Source organism: Colletes latitarsis, chromosome 11 (genome assembly GCF_051014445.1).
Source record: "Colletes latitarsis isolate SP2378_abdomen chromosome 11, iyColLati1, whole genome shotgun sequence".
Lineage (NCBI taxonomy): Eukaryota > Metazoa > Arthropoda > Insecta > Hymenoptera > Colletidae > Colletes > Colletes latitarsis.
In genome coordinates, this window is record NC_135144.1 from 6428820 (window position 1) to 6454145 (window position 25326).

Genomic DNA, 25326 nt, shown 5'->3' on the forward strand with positions numbered 1-25326 from the left:
TGAATTCTGTATTGGAAGAGCGAATGTTCTTCTATAAAAATATATGTTTTCAATGAACTTGTTATAAAACAAGGCATTAACTAAGAATGATGAAATAATTGTTTGGAATATTTTTGAAGATGCTGGTTTACTATACATATATGTATGTACCAAACTGAAGTATTATTTATAGTTATGCAAAATATGTTTTATACATTGTGTTCATTTGTTCTAAGAAAATAAATGTCAAAACAGTATGTGGACCTAAACGAGCATAATAAGGAAAGAAACCTTTCCACAATGAGAACAATCCCTCGTTTCGACAAACTCGAACTATGACATCTATTGCACCTTTAAATTCAGGCTTACCATCCACAACTTTCATATTTTGTATTCTGTAAGAAATTAATGATTCAAACATGTGATATCAGTTTGAAAAATTGTGTTGCTAGTTTGAGCGCATACAATATTTACCTTGTTTTAGCAATATCAACTGGCATAGAAGCAGCAGTTGTTACTAAACCAGAAATCATAGAGCTCACAAAATGCAATGTAATATTCTCTTTGAAATACCCTATCCAAACGAAGAAAAGGCAATGCTATAGCAACTGATCTTTATTAAGTTGGCAATGTATGTTTATATGTATACAAACCAGTATTAATTAAAATTTCTTTAGTTTGAGAATAGGATGCCAATTGAGCTGCATTTACAACCATAGCTCTTCCCATTGTTGGTACAGTACCTCTCCATAATGCTAAAATACCTTCCTCTTTGATTATACGAACCAGTGCATTAAATACATTCTTATAATTGCGTCTCTCAGCTAAAAATATAACACTGTTCAGCATTGACAAATTTCTAACGATAAACAAATTGTAGACATACCAAAAGGTAGTCTGCCATCAGCAGTCATTCTAATTAAAGCAACTTCAGCAGGAGTACCCACAAATGCTCCTATACAACCTGCAGTACTACCTATCAATGCTTTTAGAAGAAAGCTGGGTTGGCTATCCTTTCTGAATATAATGATCATCAAATAATAACAAATGATGTGTAATATATCTAACAATTCTTATCTCTTTTATCGATGTTCTTTAAAAACATAGTATAACTATTAACAAAGGCATACTCACGAGGCAACTTCAAACAGCCACGTATATATACCAAGTCTTGTAGTCGTATATGTACCTTGGCGTAATAACCCAGCAGACAAACCCGAATAGAAAGCTAGGAAACCTTCCTTTTCTACTATCGAAGATACTATTTTCATTGTTGAAGTTTTTGTACCACTTAATTGCATACGATTTTTTATTAAATCTAATGGTTGAACAAAACATGTTGCAGCCATTCTAGAATGGAACAATTGACTTCAATGGAAAATGTAAATTTTACTAGCAAACAAATAAAAAAAGTAACGCGATACAAGTTGAAACCAGAAATAAAGTATAAAGTACACAAAGTTATTTTTAATTTTATAACTATGGGAGCTAATGTTACATATTTTGATATACTATACTCTAGAATAACATTCCCTTCTATGAATGAAAAACTATAAGTAAATATATAAATTTTATGATAATTAAAAAATTATATACGTATACGATCTTACGATTTGTTTTTTGAATAATTATAACTAACAACTTAAAATAAAATTTCAAGTAAAGCAATTGTTTGGTAAGTATTTATTTTATTTGATTTTTTTTTAACATCGTTATTTCATTTACCATACAATTATTTGCAAAACAAGTAAAAGAATTGTAAAACAAACCCTGCAGTCCCTCCTATGAGAAACTTCACTGCATTTGGCACCGTCTTTTGGTTACTCATAATGATAACTATGTATGACACTTGAACTGTCAGTTAGATTTAAATTTGATTAGTTTAAAATGATTTAAAAAAATTAATTATATTTTAATTGATCACGATGCTCGCGAGACGTTATAAGCCGAGAAGACCAGCTTCGACACAGACCGCTCACGAGGCATAAAAAAATTTGAGTGAAAGATTATGAAGTGCTCTTGAACTTTTATCCTGCATCGACCATACGTAGAATTCCAAAATTGTGCATTCAACGACATCTTGTAGTATATGAATTCAACCGCGTCTAAATTACTATAGCAAAAAAAAGTCGATAATATAGAATTTGTTTATAATTAAAAGATTAAAACTAAGATATAATTCAAAAATTAAATTTTCAATATTTTATTTTTAGAATTTAATTTATAAATTTCATTTCTTTTAAAAAAATACATTATTATCGAAAATATTATTAATAGCGTACATGTATAAAATTTAATCAATTTATAGGTATTATTTATGGAATAAAAAAATAAATATAAATATAATATTAAAAAATTTACATTGGAAGTAATTGCTAATTATTATAATATGGTTTAAGAGAACAATTCTTGTATTTCTATTACATTTTCTATAAACTTTCAATACATGTTATAGCATAAAATTTCAATATTTTAATTTAAACATTTGTCTATATACTGCATAGCAATGTTACGATTAGATACGATTTTTTACATTTTTTATAGACATGATTCGTAAATTGAACATTTCTATTCCTCTTAGGAATATTCTATTCTCTCTAGGAACTAGGTTCATCGGCAAACGAACTATAGTGTGTGTGACTTTCAATCGCATTCTTTTGTATTTTAATTCGTCTGTGATACATGTCTAACATAATAAATACCATAGTGTCGACAATGTATATGATGAACTAGACAATTTAATAAAAGTTTGTCCTTGATAAATTAAAATATCAGCCTTGTAAGTATACTTTCATAGTGTACTCTGTGTATAAGGATTATATCGAAAATACAGTAGTGCTCCCATAAATCAACGGATTTTTGCCTACATAAATGATCACGGTTATCTCCACCAATTCTTAGAAGCCAAGCATCTTCGAACATCAGGCGTGTCAAGCGTAACGTGACGACGGTCGTTATCGATACATTGCATACATGTATTGCTATTGTTGGGTGCCAGCTATTGTATCTCATACGCACTTAAACTCTTTCCTTATCTCCGTTGAATTCTGAGAACTAACTATGCCCACATAAATGACCGAGGCCGAGTTCGGTCATTTATATGAGCACTACTGTATTTCGAGAAATATAAAAATATGCTTACAACGATGAAAATTTTTAACCTGCATTTTTTATTAGAAGAGGACATTTTATATCTGTTATGTGTAATATTTTACTATAAAAACTTACAAATATTCACGGTCATTAAGAATGTTTTTGCTTGGTATCACTGACCTCGTATTTTCGATAATAGGAGATGAACAGTGGTCGTAGTTCTGGGAAAACACTTCAACAGAAAATAAACAAACGATAGAAAAACTTGTCGAAGTCTGTCTCCTTATGTCATAAGATATCCATGACATCATTCGAGACTCGAGGCTAAGGTTTCCTTCGGAAAAACATCGAATATTGGAGATATTGAACCTTCTCACCTACCGCTTAATTTACGATATTCTGCTAATCGTACAAGATTGTCATTTGTTCTGTGGATTTTAACGCAATCAGACGTATCGGTAGTTTCTCTATTAATAAGATATATGTCTCATTGAAGCGGGATTGTGTGAGTGGGCTGCATAATAATTCGTACACCGTTATTAATGTGTTCTCTTTATTAATAACAGAATTTAGTAAAATTATTCTTTACACGTCTCTTCAATACAAGGTGATACTCGGAACTGCTCGTTAGTTAAAAATTACCGCTCGGCTTTTGTTTAAGGCACGAGAAGTGCCGAAGTTGCCCGAGTTGCGATCGACTCGCTGCTGTATACAGAGATGCCAGATTTAGCACCTGGTGCCTTACTCAAACATACCAGATCACGCGTACGTGAGCTCGTAGAGTTTCGGAAAGTCGACAAAGGCAAACTGACACATGCCCTCTTTCTCGATTATTCCGAAGCTGCTCGAACTAATTTTGGACCGCCTCGTGGGAGTTGAGAGAGAAAGGCTCACATTTGCCTTCTCGCTCTTGAACAACTGAAATCCGACTTTACGTCAACGGCATACGATTCGGAATCTCGACTGCCAAGGTATTTTTCATTACTGAACTCTACAAATTACTCCTGGTTTCTATTTGCCTCTGATGACCTCTGATGACCAGTGCTGAGAAAAGTACAAAACTCCCGACAACTTTTGACACCATACAGCGACTGTTACTGACTGCTCCTGATTACTGCTTGCCTCTGCTGGACTCTGCTGACCATCGCTTATATTTCTGATAACCTATAACGATTACTACTGACTTCTGCTAACCTTTGTTGGTCTTTACTGATCTCTGTCAGCGTGTGCTTGTCTCTGCTAAACTTTCCTGGCCTCTGCCGAACGCTACTGACCACTGCTGGTATTTCTGATAATGTATAACGATTAATACTTACTACTGTATGCCCCTACAAGTCTCTGCTTACCTTTGCAGGTTTCTGCTTGCCTGTGCATGCCTTTGCTGGCCTCTGCTGAACACTGCTAACCACCCCTGATGCTTCTGACATCGTATAACAATTACTATATGCTACTGTTCGCCCCTGCTGATCTCTGCTTGCCACTGCATGCCTCTGCTCGTCTCTGCTGCTGACCACCTCTGATGCTTCTGACAACATATAACGCTTACTACTTGCTACTATTCGCCCCTGGTGATCTCTGCTTGCCACTGCTGGCCTCTGCTGACCACCGCTTATATTTCTGGCAACGTACAACGATTACTACTGGCTAATGCCACCCTCTGCTGACCTCTGCCAACATCTCCCGACGTCAGCTGACCATCGCTGACCACTGTTGACCGTTGCTGACAAATTGTGACACGATGTAATATAATATAATATGTTTATATGTATTAAAGTGTTGTATAATGTAAATCTATGGCAATAAATGATATAATTTCAAAGAATTCTATGTCTTCTCATCATTTTTACCCTTCTTTTCCTATCGAAATCATTCCCTTAGTTATAAGACACTCCGAATCTTTTAAAATTTTCTAAGTTCCCCGGAAAGATTTCAAATTTCCCGCCGCCAGGAATTTTTGCGTATTCCTGGAAATGACGTCATTTCTAAGAATTCCTGAAAATTCTCGGAATCCCTGGAACTTACCGGCGTCCCTGAAACTTCTCGGAATCCCTGAAATTTCCAAGAAGTTTCAGGCAGCGGCTAAAATTCCGGCTGGAGAAATTTTAAAGAGCTATTACGTAATATTACGTAATTTTTGCCGAAAAATTCCGGCCGCGAACAATTTTAAAGAGCTATTACGTAATAGCTCTTTAAATTTTTTGTCGCAAAATTCAGGCCGGAATTTTAGCCGCTGCCTGAAACTTCTTGGAAATTTCAGGGACGCCGGTAAGTTTCAGGGATCCGAGAATTTTCAGGAATTCTTAGAAATGACGTCATTTCCAGGAATTCGCAGAAATTCCTGGCGGCGGAAAATTTGGAGAGAGAAGAGGGGTAAAAAATGATGAGAATACATAGAATTCTTTGAAATTATATCATTTATTGCCATAGATTTACATTATACAAAACTTTAATACATATAAACATATTATATTATATTACATCATGTCACAAGTTGTCAGCAACGGTCAGCAGTGGTCAGCGATGGTCAGCTGGCGTCGGGAGATGTTGGCAGAGGCCAGCTTAGGTCGGGAGATGCTGGCAGAGGTCAGTAGAGGCTGGCAGTAGTCAGTAGTAATCGTTGTACGTTACCAGAAATATAAGCGGTGGTCAACAGTGGTCAGCAGCGGTCAGCAGAGGCCAACGGAGGCCAGCAGAGGCATGCAGAGACAAGTAGAGTCCAGCAGGGGCAAGCAGTAACAAGTAGTAATCGTTATACGTTGTCGAAAGCATCAGGGGTGATCAGCTGTGGTCAGCAGAGGCTACCAGTGGCAAGCAGAGTCCAGCAGGGGCAAGCAGTAGCAAGTTGTAATCGTTATACGTTGTCAGAAGTATCAGGAGTGGTCAGTAGCGGTCAGCAGAGTCCAGCGGAGGCAGGCAGAAGTCAGTAGTAATCGTTATACGTTGTCAGAAATTCCAGGAGTGGTCAGTAGCGGTCAGCGGAGGCCAATGGAGACCTGTTGACGGGAGGTCGGATTTCAGTTGTTAAGAGCGTGAAGGCAAATGTGAGCCTTTCTCTTTCGACTCCCACGAGGCGGTCCGAAATTACTTCAGGCAACTTCGGAGAATCGAGAAAGAGGGCATGCGTCATTTTGTCTTTGTCGGGTTTCCGAAACTCCACGAGCTCACTTACGCGTGATCTGACATGGTGTGAGAGAGCACCTTCGGTGCCTTTCTGGCATCTTTGGCTATACAGCTCCATATGTAGATATGTGTCTGTACGCTCTACAAAGAAATGAGATGAACTCAGCCATTCTCAATGTTTTACCTATCGATATCTAAATGCTTCTAATCACCACTACAGACGAGGTATACGAGTAGACCTTTTACTTAATGTATTTTTCCGGCCCATTTTTTATTATTATTCTATATTAAAAAAATTTATGTGTATCTTTAAAAGATAAATAACAAAATGAGTGAAACATTTGTATTGAAAAATCTCATGGTTTTTTTCGTAAAAAATTCAGGAAGAATGTCTATTTTTTCGTCTACTTTGCTAGAAGGCCTAAAATTAGTTGAAACGAAATCAAAATGAAATCAGTCATGAAATCATGAAATTTTTTTGAAACCAGAATCATAATGTACAGTCGTGCGATACTATTACGATTTTTCTCTGTTTGCGCGACATCAAGCATCGTTGCGCTTTATCATGCATTGTTTTTTGCTTTTCCGTTTCTAAATTGCCCTGCCTTCACAATGGCACTTGACGCACTGTAAGCCTGCACATGGTGAAGAATAAAATTTACAGGGTCAGGTCAGTTCTCAAGTATAAAGAACTGTAATGTATTAAGCCCCCAACGGGTCTCATATACCGAGCTCACGAACTCACGTATATGTATACACACGATTGAGCATAGTGTGCAGAAGTGGAATGAGGAATTCCTGGAGCCCCGTGTGTGCGATCTGATAACACTGATTCGAGTCGCAAATACGTTATGCCGAATTATTTTCTAAATAAATGATGTATTACAATGTAAAATTAAAAATAGAGGATTTGCGGTGTACTTATCAATGAGGTACATTCTTACGTATTTTAATAATCTTGAAATCTTTAAATAATCTTAATCGATTGATTATTCCAATGAAATTAATCGATTGATGCTTAATTCTGGACCGCACAACTTTCATTCCGTTAAAAAGTACTAAAATTTCTGTAATTTCATTTTCTTTCTCACTTCCTCTTGTGTTTATTTCTAAATTTTTTGGTAACGTTGCGAGTGACAAGAAAATGGTAATGAAAAATGGGTTGAAAAAATATATTGGGTGAAAGGTTTACCCGTATACCTCGTGTGTACGTAGACTCTAAAATGAAATCTGACCGCACTATTGGAGGAAGTATGAGGCGACACCGTCGCGGCCGCGGAGCCGGAAGCAGGAGCTGCGACCGCGCCCTCTTTTTGCGCTTGCGATGGAGCGAACAGTTGAAAACAGTAGTCGCGTTCGGTAGTATCGCAATTGTTAATCGATCGGTTTTTATTCGTAGCGGACTTAGTTGCTACGCAAAAACCTCGGTAAATTTATTCCGAGTTCGCCATGTGTCACGAAATCATCGCCCGCTTCGTCATGGTCGTAACCTCTGCATTTTACTGTTTTCTGCTATCTGTTATCGTTATTGTTACTCGTTTGTTCGTTATTTATTGCACGTTTAATTGATGTTATCGTTACTCGTTAGGCATAGTTGTGTTTGTAGAAATAAACGTTATGTTATCTGTTATCTGTCGTGTATGCGTTGCACTTCCCGCCTTTTGTTTCCGTCTTCACGCGATCTAGAGAAAAATAGTCGCGATCTAGGGACGCGACAGGTACACATTCCTCTCTTCATATTTTCAAATATTACGTCCTCTTCGCTAATAGCGACCATTTAGGGCGAGCGTGAGGTTTTCTTATCCCCTAGTACATGCATATTGTAATAATTTATTATGATAGAAATTTGAATACATTTTTCTTGACTGTAAATATATTGTCGTGGTTAATAATTGTAATCATCTTGCTTATAAATTCATCCTGAAAACAAATAAGTTTGATATTATATTTTATCATGCTTAGGAGATATCTATTATATTTCATGCATATTTCATACATTGCTTCTGTAGTACTTTCAATATCATTTTCTTCATCGCTACTATCACTTATATCCAAATTGTATAAGAAGGAATCATTTTCACACATAGGAAAATAATATCTGAAATTGTATATTGATAAATAAACTTAAATTAATTCAATAGATTAAAATTTCACACTGTATACGATACTAACTCTGGTTGATCCCAAATCTTTTGCATAGGTACTTTAAAATGATTTTGTTGCTCCATGTGCTCCAAAACATTCTCTACTTTTGTTTCACAGAAAACACAACGTTGTAAATGAATTTGCCTTCTTATATAGTTTACCACTTTCACCTATGTTAAAATTATGGTTTAACAATTTGAATTTAAGTATTTTACTACTCTGTTTATCAAATGTATTAAATCTCACTTTTTGATAGAATGTTAAATTTCTTGAAGCATTAATAAAATCAAAATCGTGATCTGTTTCCATATGCGTACAAATAAGATGAAAATGTTTATTCTTACAATTGCAGAATAAACATGTTATACCAATATCTTCATCATTCCAGTCAGACCATGTTTCTTCATCTTCGTTTTCGCTATTTTGATCCTCTATTGCATCATTTTCTCTTGAATTAGTCTAAATGTATTAGAAATTACATAAAAATACTTATATGTAATAGACTGTTACTAAAAATTTTGATCAATAAAATACCTGTTTATGCCTCCATGTTTTTCCAGGTTCTAAATAATTATTTATATAAAATTTATCGTATGCCTTATTATTAGGATTTATACGTTTGTGCAGTTTCTTACGCATGTGCTCTTTCAATGCTGTTCTATCTTTAAATAATTTTTCGCAATATATGCATACCAAACTGAAAAAAAGTACCTAGAATATACCAATGTAATGCGTAATTGTTTTATGAATGTTTCTAACACCTTACTTTTCTATAGTGTTCTGAATCTTATCTAAAAATTCATCTATGAATACCAAATTGTCTGGTTTTCCTAAGTATAAATTATGTTTTTGTGCCAAATGTTTTACATATGTAATGCGTAATCCTGAAAATTCCATTCGACAAAAAATGCAACCACGTTTAAAATTAGTATCTGTCCTTTCTCTGGATTGTTCTGTTAGAGCCCATTCCTTAAAAAGATACACTGTCTAATTATTTTTTATAAAATCTTACATGGCATTGTGCAAAATCATGTGAAAACTCATGTAACTCGTCAATTATAAATTTTTAATACCAATTTAGCTTGATGTATTTCGTCTCTCAATGTTTTATCCTCCGAAATGCAATCAGAAAGGAAAAAATATGATTCATTTTTACTTGGTTTTCCATCGGGTGTACAGTCCATCAACATTGTTGTACAATATTTAGTTAATGGCTCTTCTTTAAACTTAAAACTCCAGTAATGTATATAGCTAAAATAAATTAAGTCATAAAGTTCTAACAAATAAAACTCAAAATAAATATCTATATGAAAAGAATTTATACCTTTTTAAACTAGCAATTTTACTAACGTCTCCTATTATAAGTCGATGTTGTTCAAACAAATGAGTTAAAAAACATTTTTCATTTTCAGGAAGAACAAACTTTATATCGCATAAAAGACATTTTGTGGCATAAGGTTTATCGTCTAACCCAATAAATTGAGATTTAAGTGTGGTATGGTCTTGCTTACAAACATCGTCAGGATACAATAAATCTTTATGTTTTTCTGCAATATAAAGTTACACAAACTATTTACAAATTTATTATTTTACACAGCTATTCGTCATAAAAATAATTAAAACTAAAATAAATATGTACCTCTGAGATTCATAACTACTGCAATTTTGAAGCCAAATAAATTATGCTCATTAATTTATAAACTTTGATTTAAGTTCTCAAGTTACATACGTAAATAGGTTAGTTATCGAAAATCTTTTATAATACAAAGTTATCTACATAGTTCAAATAGAAATTGCATTTATTTTTTTATTGACTTTGTTTAACAGATATATTTTTTATAAGTACGTGTTTATCAAACACAAAAAGATCAATAACATCATCGCATGTTATCGATCAAAACTTAATTCTCTCAGAGAATTATGCAATCACGTGTTTTCATTCTATCTGTCAAAATAAGAATTTCCTATTGGACAGATTGGACTATGGACAAACATTTAGTCGACTCTGACACGAGCTATGCTGAACGAGAAACAGTAAAACCGCGAGAGTCTGATTTTACACATAGATGTAACGATTATATTAAATAATGCATGAAAGTATGGAAAGAATTGATATAGAATTCAAATTTCCCGTCACGCATACTCTACTCCTACCCCCTATTGTTCTTGTTACATCGGGATTCTGTTGGCATTGATCAAAAAGGATTTCCCTATACTTACTTGGTTTGACTTTCCTCTGGGGGCGGCGTTGCGACTTCTGCGGTAAGGTGACGTTGCGGGTTAGCGGCGGATTTAAAAAAGAGCGCGAGACGGCGAATTAGTTGGCGACGACTGGAGCGACGGATTGTCTTAGGCATTTAAATTTGACAAATACGATGATTCGCTACTATTTTCCCAGGCGGGCTTCGATGCTCAGTAGCCCGGTAGAATAGTAGGATATTCCGTGGTCCTTGAATATTCTTTTAAATGTTGTGGACGGGCTTCGACGCTCAATAACCCACTGAATAAAAGAACATTGAAGGACTCTATTTTAAATTTTATATTTCTTAATCCTACGCGTGCTTACACTCTATTACATTAATTAACTAACTTTTACTAACAATGAATAATTGATAATTGATTAACACATTAAATATAATAATTAACGTCCGAACATAAAATTACCGATGGATACAACGGTCAATTCTCGAACCAACTTAAATATAATATTTAGTGATGTTTAAGAGCGATTTCCATAATCTAGCTACTTGCTATCTGGTAACTAACTATACGTGATATAGGAACAAGGGACCAGAGTGGGGGGACGTACGCTACGCGAACGTTACACTCTACATCGATATTTAGTTCCATAACAGCTTATTCATGGCGCTGCAAAAGACCTTACTAAAGTCCTGAGAGTTAGTAACTCTGAGGTCTCTGAGTTACTCGTGTTTCGCGTAAGTTCTATTTGACCAGATTGCCTTTAAACGTAAAAAATGGCAGTAATTATGAAAACTATGAAATTGTGCAAGTGTATGTATATAATTTTTTAAGCATTTTATTAATAAATTGTAAACCATTATCAGTATTACTTTTGTAGATATTAAATTGATCATAATTTACTTACAACTAATTATTATATAACATCAATACTTACTTCATGCGATTAGAAAATTAATTATTTCTTTAAATACAAATCATAATTTGCACGTTAATAGCATTTTTTATAAGATTTAAATAAATAAGTCATATACATTTCTTTTGTAAAATATACTTCTTTTTAGTATTTTAAAGGTTATATAGCATTAATATACTGATTACTTTTATTACTGATGTATTTAATTATTTATGTAATTAATTTAAATGAATAATATCGATTATTATTTATGATTGTATATATATTGCAGCTGCTGTAGTGGCAGCAAAGCCTTTACTTTCCTGTATGCAGTATTATGCAAAAGTAGAATTGGTTCCACCAAAAATTAGCGACATTCCTGCCATTCGAAGTGGTATCAATCAGCTGGTCAACTCTGCCAAAACTGGAGGATATCGTAATCTTACAGTACGTGAAGCTTGGCTGAATACTTTAGTAACCATTGAAGTCTGGTGTTGGTTCTTTGTTGGTGAATGTATTGGAAAACGACATCTCGTAGGATATAAGGCTTAAGAATGTGTTGTACTACAATTCACATAGATATAATTTCTGTATAAATTAGACATTCTCATAAATATAATACACATACAAAAAATTTAGGTTTTATAAATATATTTTAATACCATTTGATTAAATCGTTTTCTCATATCAATTATCTTCATTTTACACCATTTTTGTTTGTCTCTACTAATATATTACACAATATATAAAAATAGAAGATTAATTATAACTATTTACATGAATTCATAAATATGATTATGTTAATGTATGTTGTTTTGCATATTGCCATATACATATGGCACCACTGACATGAACATTTAGTGAACGAATCACACCAACTTGTGGTATTTCTATACAAGTATCAAACAAAGGTATCAAATTGGCAGGAATTCCATCTTTTTCATTTCTGAAAATAGTATTTATATAACAATACAGAGAATCATTGAATTGGTTTAATTACTTACCCTAAAACAAGAATTGTCTGTTTTTTAAATTTCATATTTAGTAAATTTGTGCTATTAGCTGTTTGTTCCACACCTACTAACCACCATCCCATATCTTTCTTTTGTAACAGATATTCACTTAATTGATGAGGTTTTATCTAAAATATTTGTAAGTTTTTCGCTTATAAAATATAATTTTCATATTTTGTTGTAAAACATCATGCACAAAATACCTCTGTAATAGTTATCCAATTTTCAGCTGATACACTAAGATTTTGAAATTCTCTGTCCTTAATTTGATTTAAATTAGCAAGAACTAATTCTTTAACATTGAAAATTTCACAAGTACGAGCAAGTCCTCCCAAATTTGGAATACGATCAACGAGGCATGCTACAACTATAATTCCGCCTTCGTCTGATAATATTGTTTTCTGAGAAATGAATTCTCGAATTGTTGGAAAAATGACATTATGTGACAAAGTCATAGACATTGAAGGATTAATTTTCTTCTGAATATCACTTAGTTCTTGGAGATGTATTTCAGAATATTTCCTAGATGAGTCTGCATTAGTTATATTTTAAAGTAGAGTTTAATATTCGGTAATTGTTGGTAATATACAGATACAGTGTGTTTCACAATGCGTGATATATAATTTAGAATAATTCTATTTGCAGAAATAAATTAAAAACATAGAAAACAATATTTTTCTCCATTCACGTTAAAATTCACTAATCAAATACATTTTATATTTTATTATTTTTTTAGTATTCTCAAAAACGAAATCTTTTCAGTATCACACCTTGTGGATCACTCTGAACATTGATCAACATATTTATCAAAATACCTGTGGATTTCGTTAAATACGAGGATGTTTCAGTTTCTGATAACAATGTGTTTAAATTATATAATCGAAGAGGATGATTACGAGTTTCTTTAAAGTTTAGAATTCTAAAGAGATCTGGATCAATCCATTCGCTTTGATCCATATCCATCAATCGAGGAAGTTCAAAATATAGTGTCTATATATGCAAAAATTACTTACTATTTGTATCCCATAGTTCTTACGTTTCAATAGTTTAAGATATAAATTTTAATAATATTACCTGTAGACTGTAGTCTTGCATTGGATGAAAAACAGAAAGATAAAAGTCATCTTGAATTTTGCTAGAGTTTTTCATTAAATTTCCATCTTTTAAACTTTCGATCACAGTATTGTATAATCCTTTGTACTCCCATACGATACGATCACAGTTTAACTTTTCTAATATTTCATATAATTTTACAAAAATAACCTACATTAAGTGTAAATATTAATGCGTTAATTGAACAGTTTCATAAAACATGAAACCCACTTCAGTAGTACATGGAAAACGCAAAACAATGAAAAAAGTTTATAAAGTTTATATAAATATATGTTCTATTTGACTTTATTTTTGAATTAACAAACTTTTATATATCTTACTGCACAGTTTACCTGGCTATAAAGACGCATATTATACTGCTGTCCTAAACAACAACGTGCAATGTATTTTATTCCTGTTGAAATAAAATTACTTTGAGAGTTATTAGGAAGTAGCTTTGAAATGTGATACACTATACATGCTACTGAACTGACACATCCTGGACGTGTTACGATCATCTACATGGATAGTTTATTAGTTAATTTCATATAGATAAGATATAATCAATTTATATGATAAATTGTTAAAATTTGTTTAAATACCTCTTCAAAAAATTCCCATAATTTATAATGAAATTCACTATATTTTACAAAAATTTGTATTAGTATCCATTCTTGCATTAATCGCACACTGTGTTGATTACTTTCCAAGAGCATGAAACTACAGAGAAGTTCTTGCAATGTAGCAGTGTCTGTCTACAGAAAGAATTTCTTAATATAGAATAATATTAATTTTAGTACTCCCTGTATAATATGTTTGTTTACTTATTATTTCCTTAATTATACAGTATTTTATTACCTTATTCAAAGTTGGCTGTAATATTAATAAGATTTGCATAATTCGATGCTTTATCTTATGTATGTATGAATGATTGAAATATCTTTTATTTTTATATTTTTCTAACTTCTGTAAAACAATTGGAAGAAATGTTGATGTATATTCTATGTCTGCACTTATTATCTCGTGTAGTAGTACTACAGAAAGTACTCTGATACTAGTATAATTATCATGATCTCTGTTTAATCAAATAAAAAAAATTAATAGTACAATGGTACTTAGAATAATATAAAATAATATGAAAATACTCACATTATCGATATATGTTGCGGATAATAATTTTTATAATATTTTGTAATGTATAAATATGTTTGATTTTCTACTTGTTCATCTCTTCTGAATACATGTCCATGAAGGAGACATAATAACAATGATTCTTGTAAATTTCTTAAATTACATATATTTAACAATTTCATTTCATTTAATAAAATTTTTTTTAATTTTGGTGTATTGTTACTTTCTTCAATTAACTGATCAAGAAACTAAAATATGATAAAATGATTAATATATTAAAATTATTAGTATTAGATACCCCAGAAAGTTTGTGTAGTTTTTCCCATGCTATCACTTTGGCACATGGTGATCGGATATTTTATTACGTTTTACTGCTTTTTTAATAAAGACCCAAAAATAACGTGTAAAATGTTTGCTACAAGGTTACATGTTGACTATGATTGAAGTGATTAAACTGATATTAAAATATACCGCAGTTTCTAAGCTACGAAAACCATACGAACTTTTTAGGTACCTAATATTCGGATAATATTTTATCATCTTACATGATTTACAAAGTTTATAGCATCAGGGAGTACCAAAAAGTTGTTGTTTATAATGACTCTTATAAGATTTTTCATTGCCATAAAGTATATCTTATTCTTTGTACTTAATAATGTAGATCTCCAACATATAGTAAAAATAGATTCTACATTTAATTTATTTTGTGGATCATTTATCCCTCCCTTTTCAACAATCGTCTTTAATATCAGTGCTATTTCTGGTACAATTTCATTCCCTCCTACCTCGTAAAGATCCAATATATTTTTGAACCAATCAGTTTTTTGTAGCCATGATTCTATTTCTACTTTTGATAAAAATTGATTTGTAAGTTTTGCAAGTAGTAAATAACAATCTGATGCGATTTTTCCTTTAGAATGTATTTGATCTTGGTCATTATCACGTATACGAATATAAGAAATATTTAATAAAGGTTGTATGTAAAATGATACAGGATTTATATTCAAAATACTTTGAGTATAATGTAAAATGTATAATGCATACATATAGTGTACATTTGAATATTGTTTTATATTTTCGAGAATAGTTATACTTTCGTTTCTAAACTTTTCAATATAATTTAAAATTTCTTTTTGTGGCAGTATTAGATTTCCATTACTAAGAAATGAGACAATTACAGTCAAATGTTTCTTTACTTCTTCATAATTGAATTTGTATGGTATACTTTTATTATTTTTAAGTAAAAATTGTAAGGTATCGTTAATATATAAAGACAATAATTGCACGAGACTTTTATTCATGTTTGTTGCATTTAAATTAAGTAAATGTGACATAACTTCTATGATATAAAAGATATGTGCCATATTTGCATAAGGTCTTGTATCAATTTCATTGAGTGATGATAGCCACTTATTTAATATGCCTTCTACAGGGCACATTTTACATTGTAATATTAAATTTGCATCATGTAATATACATATCATAAGAGCAAACTTTGCTGGACTAATTCTAGATTGTTTATTGTGATACAAATTTTCTTCACATATAAATTTTACAAAATTGATAACATCTGTTTTTATTAGCACATCACTTAACCATGCTGTCATAATATTCCATGAATACGAGCCTCTAATGAGAGCTTCTTCAGGAGGAAATTCTGATAATACATCTATTACAATTTTCAAATCATTTATTTTCTTCAAAGAAAGAGAAATCGTGTTCAAAAGTTCAATTTGTGATGCAATTCTTAAAATGTGGGAATGTGCATTTAAATTCTTCTGTACTAAGAACTTAACTGTAGTTAATTCATTATTTTCCCAATAATTTGAAGATTTACTTGAAACTATTCTTAAAATTAACATCATATAAAATATTGGTATAGGAGCCCATGTTTCATTGTTTATTATTTGAAGGAGTTTATCAATGAATTCAATTTGTTCTTCTTTGACACGTATAAATAATGTTATAATATCATTTAATATTTCCGGTTCTTGTTGATAAGATTTGCATTCATATAAAAATGTGTTATTTAAAACATGTACAAACAATTTCAAAAATTGATAATCATGTATAATTGTATGTAATTCGCAAACATATAATATTCCTTGCTTTACTATAATATTATTTTCATGTTTCAATATTCTTTCGAAAAGTAGTTGTAGCCAACAATTGTTAAAACAGTCATTACATGATACGTGTTCTTTGTTTCCTCTTACTAAAGTTGCTACATGTGTCAAAGCTGGCATTATTAAATGATACTGCTTCTCCTCTAATGCTTCTAATATCAAAAAAAATTTTTGTTTGATATTGGTTATTGATACATCTGTTTCATCTGATCGATTACAAATAAAAGGAACAATTGGTGGTTTCTCTAATTTTAGCACATTTTTATCTACAACACTCATAAAATCAGTTATTCGTTTCATTATAAATAATGCTTGTTTACGATATTGTTGTATAGGACATTTTAAACTGTTTATTATTAATAACCATAATCGTTCTGAGTAGCATAAATTGTGATACGTAGTATTTGCCTCTTTGTAGTTTAATGAAAAACAAATATCTGTTATTATACTCAATGCATCAAGTGAATCTTTTAAATCTTCAAATTTATTTAAAACAAAGTCCCATATAGATGGCAAAATATTATCAGGGCCAAAAGTATTTATTAATTTCGGAAAAATTGAAGCAAACGATCGCCACTCTTTATTTTCTTTTATTTGTAGCCACAGTATTATATCTTTCGAATACAATAAACTAAAGTGTTTCAGTAAATTTGATTCTATATTGTATAAAAATTGCCTTAATCGTAACGATTCTAAAAAACATTCAATTATTTTCATATAAAAAATTCTACTTTCATTACTAGCGAAGAAATCAATATTGGATTTTTGAAAATTTAGTAAATGTTGTTCAATACATTTGAGGTCGCAGTAGAGTACTGTATATAACAATATAATATCGTATAAAATTAGTAAATCTGTAGAATTTTGTGGTTGTTTTTTCAAGAATAAAACATTTTCTATTGTTTTGAAACATAAGTTATTTGAAACTATTCTTGCACATTTATTTTGAGAATTAAATGTAAGCTGATATTCATAACATAGTAGCATACGGAATGTTTCTAACTTTGTTACATCTAAATTGTTCTTTATTATCTCTGCTCCATAATGTTGAATTAAACGGTGTAATAACGGAAATGGATTATCTTTAAATGCTGTTTCTAACAATTCCAAGATTGATAAATCTGTTGTCGGAATATGGACATACCGGTCGTGTAAATCCATTTTAATGCAACACACTGGGTAAAGTCACAGACTAAGTACAGTATAACAAAATAGACTTATCGTCTAATGAATTTTCGTACACGTGGTTCGACAGAGGGAGCTACATAGCCTTCTACGGAGCCCTCTCGGCCCTTGGCTCGTGTCTTTCTGAGAATTGAAAATTTAAAACATTTTTTATAAATAGTGACTTTAAAATGAGAACATAAAACTTAAATGTGAAGTTTCATTGAAATTCGTTCAGCTATTTATATTCAATCATATTAATAATATATATATATATACGCTCATTCATAGAAATAGTGAAAAAAGTTCTTTTTTTGCAATAGCTAAAATATGATCAGGGAGTCTTACAATGTGTATTTCTATAAAAAAATATCTCAAAATTTTTTTTCCATTCTGGCACATTCTTTATATATGTCTACATAGGTCGAAAAGTAAAAATGTCTGTGAAGTAGTGGGTAGTCGAACTTCAGCTACTGAAGATGAAAAAGGTAAATGTGAGTCTTTCTTTCTCGACTTTCACGAGACGGTTCAAAGTGCATCCGTGCTTATTTCGGGCAGTTTCGAAGAATCGAAAAAGAAGGTAAGTGTCAATTTGTCTTTTTCGACTCTCCGAAACTCCACGAGCTCACGTATGCACGCGTGATAATGTGTGAAAGCGGAATGAGGAATCTTGGTGCACCGATGGCTCCGTCTGGCATCTCTGGTCAGATAAATCAACTTGTGATAGCAAAATTATTTTTTTAATTCACAAAAATAGTGGAATATTATGTACCAATGTAAAGAAGATTAGCATTTCTATCTGGCATCTTTGGCTCTCTTACCATTTTCGTGTCATATGTGACGTTATCAATCCAAAAAAGAATAAGACCAGGGTCATATGAGCGTCGAAAGACGTCCGTTTTTATACCCTTCTTTGTCTTACAATTGAAAAGTATAGGAACGCCGATCTTGTCTGTCTTCGTTGTTTTCAATTGCAAGACAAGGAAGAACATAGAAACGCACGTCGCTTCGACGCTCGTGTGCCTCCGGCCTAAAACTGCAGCGCAAGCAAACTGAATGATAGGAATTATAACTGATTGTAGCACATATCAATTATTTTAAATATAATTACAAGTGATTACAATCAGGATCGACGTGTGACGTGGACATGTATATGAACCACGAACAGAGGATATAGCAAGGAATAAGATTTATTAAAAATGATATGTGTCACGAATACATACACTTCGATTAACTCTAGTTCTTGTTAGCGTCACAGCTGATTTTAATATTAGCCATGCGAAACAAGAAACAATAAAACCATGAGAGTCTAATTTTTCGCTTAATAAAAAGAGCACGCAGCATTTATGCATTTTTATCTATTCAGTGCAAAATTTGAGTGCGATTGTACCTCAATTACGATTGAATACGGACGCTTGCGCTTTTAATATGTAGCAGATGCTGCCACCATGTGTCGTAACTCTTAAATAGAAGTTGCAAGTTGCAACCGCTACCCACCGCTTTTCAAACGTGCCCGAGAGCGCATATCGATTCTAGCGTGGTAAAGTAATCGTCGGTTTTGCACTAGCGTCCTGTTAATAACGTCTTTTCGTATAAAACAACCAGTTATTTGTAACAGTTAATATGGAATCTGCTATTGTGCATCTTGAACAAAGTGTAAGTGTATTTCTTAATAATTTTTAAAATGTACATTTTAAACGTTATTCGTACTTTACGTCGATTAGATTTCGAATTTGATCAACTTGTAAATGTCAAATGTTAAATTGTCATTCTCTTGCTATTATTTATTTGATGATTTTGTAAACCTTCTGTCATGACAGGTTCAAAAGGCTGACGGGAAACTAGATATGATTGCGTGGCAAATTGACGCCTTTGAGAAAGAATTTGAAAATCCGGACAGCGAGGTATGTTCTGGTTTAAACTGTTCGGAAATGAAACGCAACTTAAATTTTTCTCGTGCTTCGTGTTTTAGAATAAGTTTAAAAAAACGAATTCATAATCAGTAGGTATAACTATGTTTCCTACTGTTGATTATAAAGTTAACGAAAAGAAAGTATAATTTAACTGATTCTTTTGCCAGTCACTAAGATCAACATTTAAATTGCCATTTTTAAGTTGCTGTTTGTTTTGTGCTTTTTAACAGATCTCTGTGCTTCGTCTATTACGGTCTGTTCATCAAGTTACAAAAGATTATGAAAACCTTCATCGAGAAATATTGGAAGTTCAACAGTTACAAAAACAACTTTCAGATTCTCTTAAAGCACAATTGTCTCAAGTTGTTGGGCATTTTAATTTGCTACGTAATAAGATTGTAGGACAACATAAAAATCCACAATTAAAATAAGATTGGAACATTTAATAATATTTTCTTTTTACTAATTTTTCAAATTCATTTCATTTGCTTGTATAAATTCTATTGAAATCTTTAAAAATGTATGTAACGCTTTAAAGAAAATTTCCAATAATATCAATAATTAATACAGTAGTTCACTACACTTACGTAACAGGTTCATTTTTTGTATTATTTTGCTATAGAAGAATCAACAGTATATGACATTATTATTGGTAAAAGAAGAAATAAGTTGCTTTATTAATGAAATTAATAGCTATTTAACTTTTAATTTAAGTTTATTTGAATTTAATACTTATGTACATATAGCATATTAGTAATAATTTTATTCATACTATATTAGTATTTATTTATTAGAATTTCACAAAGCAATTATGATACATGCAATATTTTGATTTATTTCTTACTACAATAATAATTATAACAAGCTATTTATTTAAAACGGATAAAAAAAATATATAATGTTATAAAATTCATTTGCAACTTATAGGATTTCTTGCAATTTAAAGACAGCTAATGTTACTATATCTTCCAGTGACCATTCACACATGGCCATATACATCTGAAAATTATTAAGTTGCAAAATATATTGAAGCAATTGTCCAAATTATTTTGATATCTTTATACCTAGTAGTTGATAGGTATTAGTCGTGCAAAAATATTGTTCCCACGATCAATCTATTATTGCTATAGTGATTTATTTGTAGGTCTTATTGCTTATTTTAAATAGTATGGGATCAACAGGTATCGTCGACAAATAATTTATTTAACTTCCTCTGTGAGTGTGATATTGGGGCCAATCTATATGCTTGTATGTCCACACAGAATAGAAGAACCAGTAAGATTAAAAAACGTTCTTTTTATTTTATGCAAAGATACTTTATACATATTTTGATGCATCAATTTTTAATTGATATCAGGTATTCATACCAAATGTATCATTTAGAATCATTATATTCTATAGAGTTTATTAGGAAATTATCATATTTTAAAATAATTTTAATATTCAAATAATCCCTGTACAATTTGTAGTATTTTATTGAATTGATAGAAAGTCTCTTGATACTTTGGATAAAATTATTTTAAGACTTCCTTTTGTATTTAAATATGTTTTTATGACTCGATTTATATAAAATATATAATTATAATGCCAAATATAATATAATAATTTGTTTCTATCTATTACATACTGTAGTATTTGAGAGTTGAACATATATATATGTATAATACTTATATACTGGGTGACAGCATAATATCTATATTTCAAACAAAATTTAAATTAAATTTTATTCTACAAATGTCTTTGATAATCTATTAGCAATTTTTTCACTGTATATTTTATGCAAACAAATTATACTAATTAATTGAAAAGATTTCAATAATACATACTTTTACTTTTAGATAAAAAGACAGAATACAAGCGTGTTTCTAGTAGCATTTAATTGCATCAAAGACATTCTCTTTACATAGCAAGTATGTAATAGTATTCACCATACTCACCCTGTATGTAGTTACAATACTTTATTTTAGTACAATACTATTTCCTCTTCAATAATGATTCTAATGTTTCTTGCATTGAATGCATCATGTATACTTAAACATGTAAAAATTGAAAATAATTATTTGTAATCAAAAAATTAATTTTTTGAATTGTAATGTTAAAAAAGAAAATGTTTTATGTGTACAGAAATTATATTCGTTATGATTTGTAAAATTTTGTTTAAAGTAGATTACATTTAGTGTATGTATGTACATGTATAGCATAGTAGATATGGCGAGTGTATTTTACAACATGAGGGTGATGAAAAAATGTGCAAAGCCAAGGGCGTGCATACATTAGGATATGGAGAATAATATTGCCTTAAGATACAGGTGTGCGTTCAACGAGCTGCGTGATCTATGTTGAAGTTAAGTGCACACTATTATGATACGTGTAAGTCACAAGTCTGTTGTTTAATAATATAAAGAGTAATGTATTTCCAATAATATTATTCGATTAACTATGTGCGTTTTAAGAAAAATGCTTTTATTCGATTCATTTAGGATGAAGGAAATAATCATTGCCTTTTAAGTAATTCAGAATTAGCATGCGTGAAATTAAATGTTTGGTTCTATTGTGAGCTGGTTTTAGAACATCTATTCAGATACAAAATAATTCTCAATTCGAAATCGAAGCAGGATTTATATTTAAGAAACGAAAATCAAAATCTCCTTTAAAGAATTTTTATACAAGATTTATGTGGAACATTTTTTCTTATCGTTATTCTTCTATTCGTCGCTTGTTTATTTCTTTTTTAGCGCTTAAATAAGAACAGAATAATATATGTGCGTTCGCGAGGCATTTTCTTAAATGCAGTAACTGAGTTTCATAATTGTGGAACTGTTAGCTATCCTCTTTCAACTTAAAAATCGATTACCTATTAAACGTAGCCACTCTGTAAGAAACTCCTCTAAGTCAATACTAATAATTCAGAAAAGAAAATATTTGTGATACTCAGTGACTCGTACGTTTATCAGAGCTAATTTATATTTCAGTTAACCAGCCGTGCGTCTCATTAGCACCGAACAAAAGAAACTTAGTCGTTATCGCAAAGCGTGTTAACTGAAAATATAAATAAACTCTTAGATCAACCAACCTCTAGCCTTTACCTAAGCAATTAGATCTGGTCTATACAAAACTGTATTTAATACATATGTACGTATATGTTTTGTAGCGATATCTGTCACAGCCACGTAAATTTTATTTTAATTGCAAATATGAAGACTTTGACGAAGATGAACATGTTATTAAAGTCAATGATTCGACTTTTTGAGATTGTGTAAAAGCAGAGCGATGCATCTTCCTCTATTAAACTCAATTTCTTCCTGTGCAAAATGTGTATTCATTTAAAACAGTACAGTACTAGAAACAATGCTTAAACAAAGTTAAATCTTAACATTGAAAGTTTGTGGTGCTTGAACTATACAAACTCTGCAAACTTCTTTTTTACGAAGATGAATAGGTTTATTTGTTTAAGTACATATTCTGCAGGGGGAGACTGAAGGAATAAGGTGACTTTTCCTATAGGATGTGTTGATATTTGGATCTTGAAAAGAATTTGGAACTTCAAGTTTGTATGTTCATCCCGTTAAAGAATAGTGAACAAACGAGTATTTATAAAAATGTAATGGCATGTTGTTTGTACAATTTATAAAATGTTACTTTTTAAACATGCGTGACTGTGATTAGATGATCGGCAGTTTAGTGCTCGTTAAAACTGTTTTTAGAATAGACGTAGAAGATAAGTCAAGAGAAAAATGGTCTGGAACACATTCAAAACGTGCCAAAAAAACATTGGTCAATTAATATAATGTACCGTTTAGTTTGTCGAACACAGATTTTTGAACATCCGCTTTTCTGTATAATCTACATATCACGTTTTCACATTTTTCGAAAGTCTATTTCACTTTTTACGCGTGATATTTCTAAAAGTACTCGTTAATCTTGTGTTTAAAATTAAAACAAATGTTGTCACTTGTGCAAGGAGTTTTTTTATTAAAAACGTAACACCATCGTTACCTTTAGATATATAGTATTTTTTTATCATTCTTAATATAAGTCTTCAGTCTGTTAATAGAATTATTATATTATAAATCATAAATTAGTAATATATTTATTTTGACAATATTTAATATATGTCACAGAAAAGTAAATCAGATTTTGCCTTGATAATATCTGTAACTAATACCTGTTTTCTAATCTTTATTATTTCTACAATTGTGATTTATAAGTACACGGAAAAATTAAATTTGAGTACAACGAGCTGTTTTTAATCGAAGCCCTTGCACATTTACGTGTTTCTACAACTGTTAACAAATAAAACTTTGATGCATGTTGCACGCTTAGATAAAACAATACGCATAACTTATCGATTATTACGTTGTTCAATTTTCATTCCAGTCTGAATTATTAATTATATTATTAATATGATATTTTCTTTTTAATTTTCAGTTGTTTACTTGCTAAAATTTGTAAACAGATTTTTTCATATTTTTAAAGCACGTTCATTAAAATTTTCAGACTGGAATTACGCAATACAATGTTCGAACCGAGTGTTGAAAATTTATTAACCGTTTAACCATTGTATTATACACGATTGCTCAAATACTTCGATGTATATTATACAAAAATTACGACACAAGAAAATTGTATCTTTTTAAATATTTATCACACTATTATGTAATAAATTGTTAACTCTGTAGCAAATCACTAATGAGAAGTTTTTTCTGTCCCCGATCATTCGTTCTATTTGTAATAATAACGCAATTTTTTGCATTTTACACAAATTAGAAACTAGAATTTGAAAACATATCGTTAAAAATAAAAATGATTCTCCGTTAAAAAAAAATTTTATTTAATGCATATTCAAATCACATTAATGCGTTATTTAACAAATTTATATGTTGTAAAATCGTTGACAATGAAAAAACCTTAATATTTGTAAAATTGTAAATAACTCTATTGTTATTGGGAATGCTATAAAACAACAGGTACACCATTTAATTATCGAATATTTCTATTTTCTTCGCTACAAATATCGAGACTATAACTAGACATGAAAAATTGGAAGTCAACGCGTTAATAACGTATAAATGTTTCAATTAATACTAGAACTACCGATAATTATGGTGTATTTATTTGTACCAGAGAAATTAAAATGATAGATACCTGAAGAAATGTCTAACGCAATGAAAATAAATGTTTATTTATTCTTTTATAAAAAACTACGGTATATTTTCAAAAATTCAGTCGAGTATTAATTTTACAATTTTTATTCGACATTACGAATCTGAAATTTCGACCACTTCGATAGTTCTAGTGTTAATAAATTTATAAAAATATTCTTTCCTTGAAGTAATTATTATTTTTGATTGAAATAGTATAAAAGTGACGCGTAGGAAAGTATTTGTATCTGTAAATTGTATTCGTGAACAAAATTCTATGCAGAAAATGAAATTTTTCCTCCGATCTCGCGAATA

At 30.9% G+C, this 25326-nt stretch overlaps 5 protein-coding genes across 10 annotated transcripts; 2 read left to right on the plus strand and 3 right to left on the minus strand.

The window, feature by feature from the left end:
- Positions 1-172: 172 nt before the first annotated feature.
- Positions 173-2043, minus strand: LOC143347371 (mitochondrial 2-oxoglutarate/malate carrier protein). The gene is made up of 6 exons (XM_076776448.1): positions 1749-2043; positions 1114-1329; positions 866-996; positions 633-803; positions 454-553; positions 173-374 (listed from the first exon to the last, which is right to left on the minus strand). The coding sequence occupies exons 1-6, from the start codon at positions 1805-1807 to the stop codon at positions 173-175; spliced, it is 879 nt and encodes a 292-aa protein (XP_076632563.1). The 5' UTR covers positions 1808-2043.
- Positions 2044-5591: 3548 nt separating this feature from the next.
- On the minus strand, positions 5592-10271 carry LOC143347568 (zinc finger protein 277). 5 transcript variants are annotated; one of them, XR_013080621.1, is made up of 11 exons: positions 9977-10271; positions 9662-9884; positions 9411-9588; positions 9104-9306; positions 8872-9034; positions 8584-8796; positions 8365-8507; positions 8189-8290; positions 7433-8112; positions 6242-6333; positions 5594-6065 (listed from the first exon to the last, which is right to left on the minus strand). XR_013080621.1 is itself a non-coding variant. In XM_076776837.1 (9 exons), the coding sequence occupies exons 1-9, from the start codon at positions 9987-9989 to the stop codon at positions 8100-8102; spliced, it is 1218 nt and encodes a 405-aa protein (XP_076632952.1). In that variant the 5' UTR covers positions 9990-10271; the 3' UTR covers positions 5592-8099. The 5 variants fall into 5 exon arrangements, 2 of the variants coding, with proteins under 2 accessions (XP_076632952.1, XP_076632951.1); XR_013080620.1 differs by having other exon boundaries at positions 5592-6333; XR_013080619.1 differs by having other exon boundaries at positions 5592-6065; positions 6242-8112.
- A 917-nt stretch (positions 10272-11188) lies between these two features.
- On the plus strand, positions 11189-12237 carry LOC143347570 (ATP synthase F(0) complex subunit g, mitochondrial). The gene is made up of 2 exons (XM_076776838.1): positions 11189-11349; positions 11724-12237. Exons 1-2 carry the CDS (start codon positions 11313-11315, stop codon positions 11981-11983), a joined length of 297 nt encoding a protein of 98 aa, XP_076632953.1. The 5' UTR covers positions 11189-11312; the 3' UTR covers positions 11984-12237.
- LOC143347567 (tRNA (guanosine(18)-2'-O)-methyltransferase TARBP1) lies at positions 12077-17989 on the minus strand. 2 transcript variants are annotated; one of them, XM_076776834.1, is made up of 10 exons: positions 15213-17989; positions 14686-14915; positions 14395-14611; positions 14139-14291; positions 13890-14054; positions 13519-13707; positions 13260-13434; positions 12648-12976; positions 12436-12572; positions 12077-12377 (listed from the first exon to the last, which is right to left on the minus strand). In XM_076776834.1, exons 1-10 carry the CDS (start codon positions 17952-17954, stop codon positions 12227-12229), a joined length of 4488 nt encoding a protein of 1495 aa, XP_076632949.1. In that variant the 5' UTR covers positions 17955-17989; the 3' UTR covers positions 12077-12226. The 2 variants fall into 2 exon arrangements, with proteins under 2 accessions (XP_076632949.1, XP_076632950.1); XM_076776835.1 differs by lacking the exons at positions 12077-12377; positions 12436-12572 and having other exon boundaries at positions 12786-12966.
- Positions 17990-19369: 1380 nt separating this feature from the next.
- Positions 19370-24674, plus strand: LOC143347977 (uncharacterized). The gene is made up of 3 exons (XM_076777692.1): positions 19370-19613; positions 19778-19861; positions 20101-24674. Exons 1-3 carry the CDS (start codon positions 19581-19583, stop codon positions 20299-20301), a joined length of 318 nt encoding a protein of 105 aa, XP_076633807.1. The 5' UTR covers positions 19370-19580; the 3' UTR covers positions 20302-24674.
- The last annotated feature ends 652 nt before the right edge of the window (positions 24675-25326 follow it).

Coding starts and splice junctions, on each gene's coding strand:
- LOC143347371 (XM_076776448.1), bottom strand. CDS start 1,807: ATGAGTAACCAAAAGACGGTGCCAAATGCAGTGAAGTTTCTCATAGGA. Junction 1,330..1,748: donor CTCATAGGAGGGACTGCAGG/GTTTGTTTTACA, acceptor GTTCCATTCTAG/AATGGCTGCAACATGTTTTG. Junction 375..453: donor GTTGATATTGCTAAAACAAG/GTAAATATTGTA, acceptor AATTTCTTACAG/AATACAAAATATGAAAGTTG.
- LOC143347568 (XM_076776836.1), bottom strand. Junction 9,589..9,661: donor AAAATTGCTAGTTTAAAAAG/GTATAAATTCTT, acceptor AATTTATTTTAG/CTATATACATTACTGGAGTT. Junction 9,307..9,410: donor AAATACATCAAGCTAAATTG/GTATTAAAAATT, acceptor TATCTTTTTAAG/GAATGGGCTCTAACAGAACA.
- LOC143347570 (XM_076776838.1), top strand. CDS start 11,313: ATGGCAGTAATTATGAAAACTATGAAATTGTGCAAGT. Junction 11,350..11,723: donor AACTATGAAATTGTGCAAGT/GTATGTATATAA, acceptor TATATATTGCAG/CTGCTGTAGTGGCAGCAAAG.
- LOC143347567 (XM_076776834.1), bottom strand. CDS start 17,954: ATGGATTTACACGACCGGTATGTCCATATTCCGACAACAGATTTATCA. Junction 14,612..14,685: donor CCGCAACATATATCGATAAT/GTGAGTATTTTC, acceptor TTGATTAAACAG/AGATCATGATAATTATACTA. Junction 12,977..13,259: donor GTATTTAACGAAATCCACAG/GTATTTTGATAA, acceptor TAACTAATGCAG/ACTCATCTAGGAAATATTCT.
- LOC143347977 (XM_076777692.1), top strand. CDS start 19,581: ATGGAATCTGCTATTGTGCATCTTGAACAAAGT. Junction 19,614..19,777: donor TTGTGCATCTTGAACAAAGT/GTAAGTGTATTT, acceptor CTGTCATGACAG/GTTCAAAAGGCTGACGGGAA. Junction 19,862..20,100: donor TTGAAAATCCGGACAGCGAG/GTATGTTCTGGT, acceptor GCTTTTTAACAG/ATCTCTGTGCTTCGTCTATT.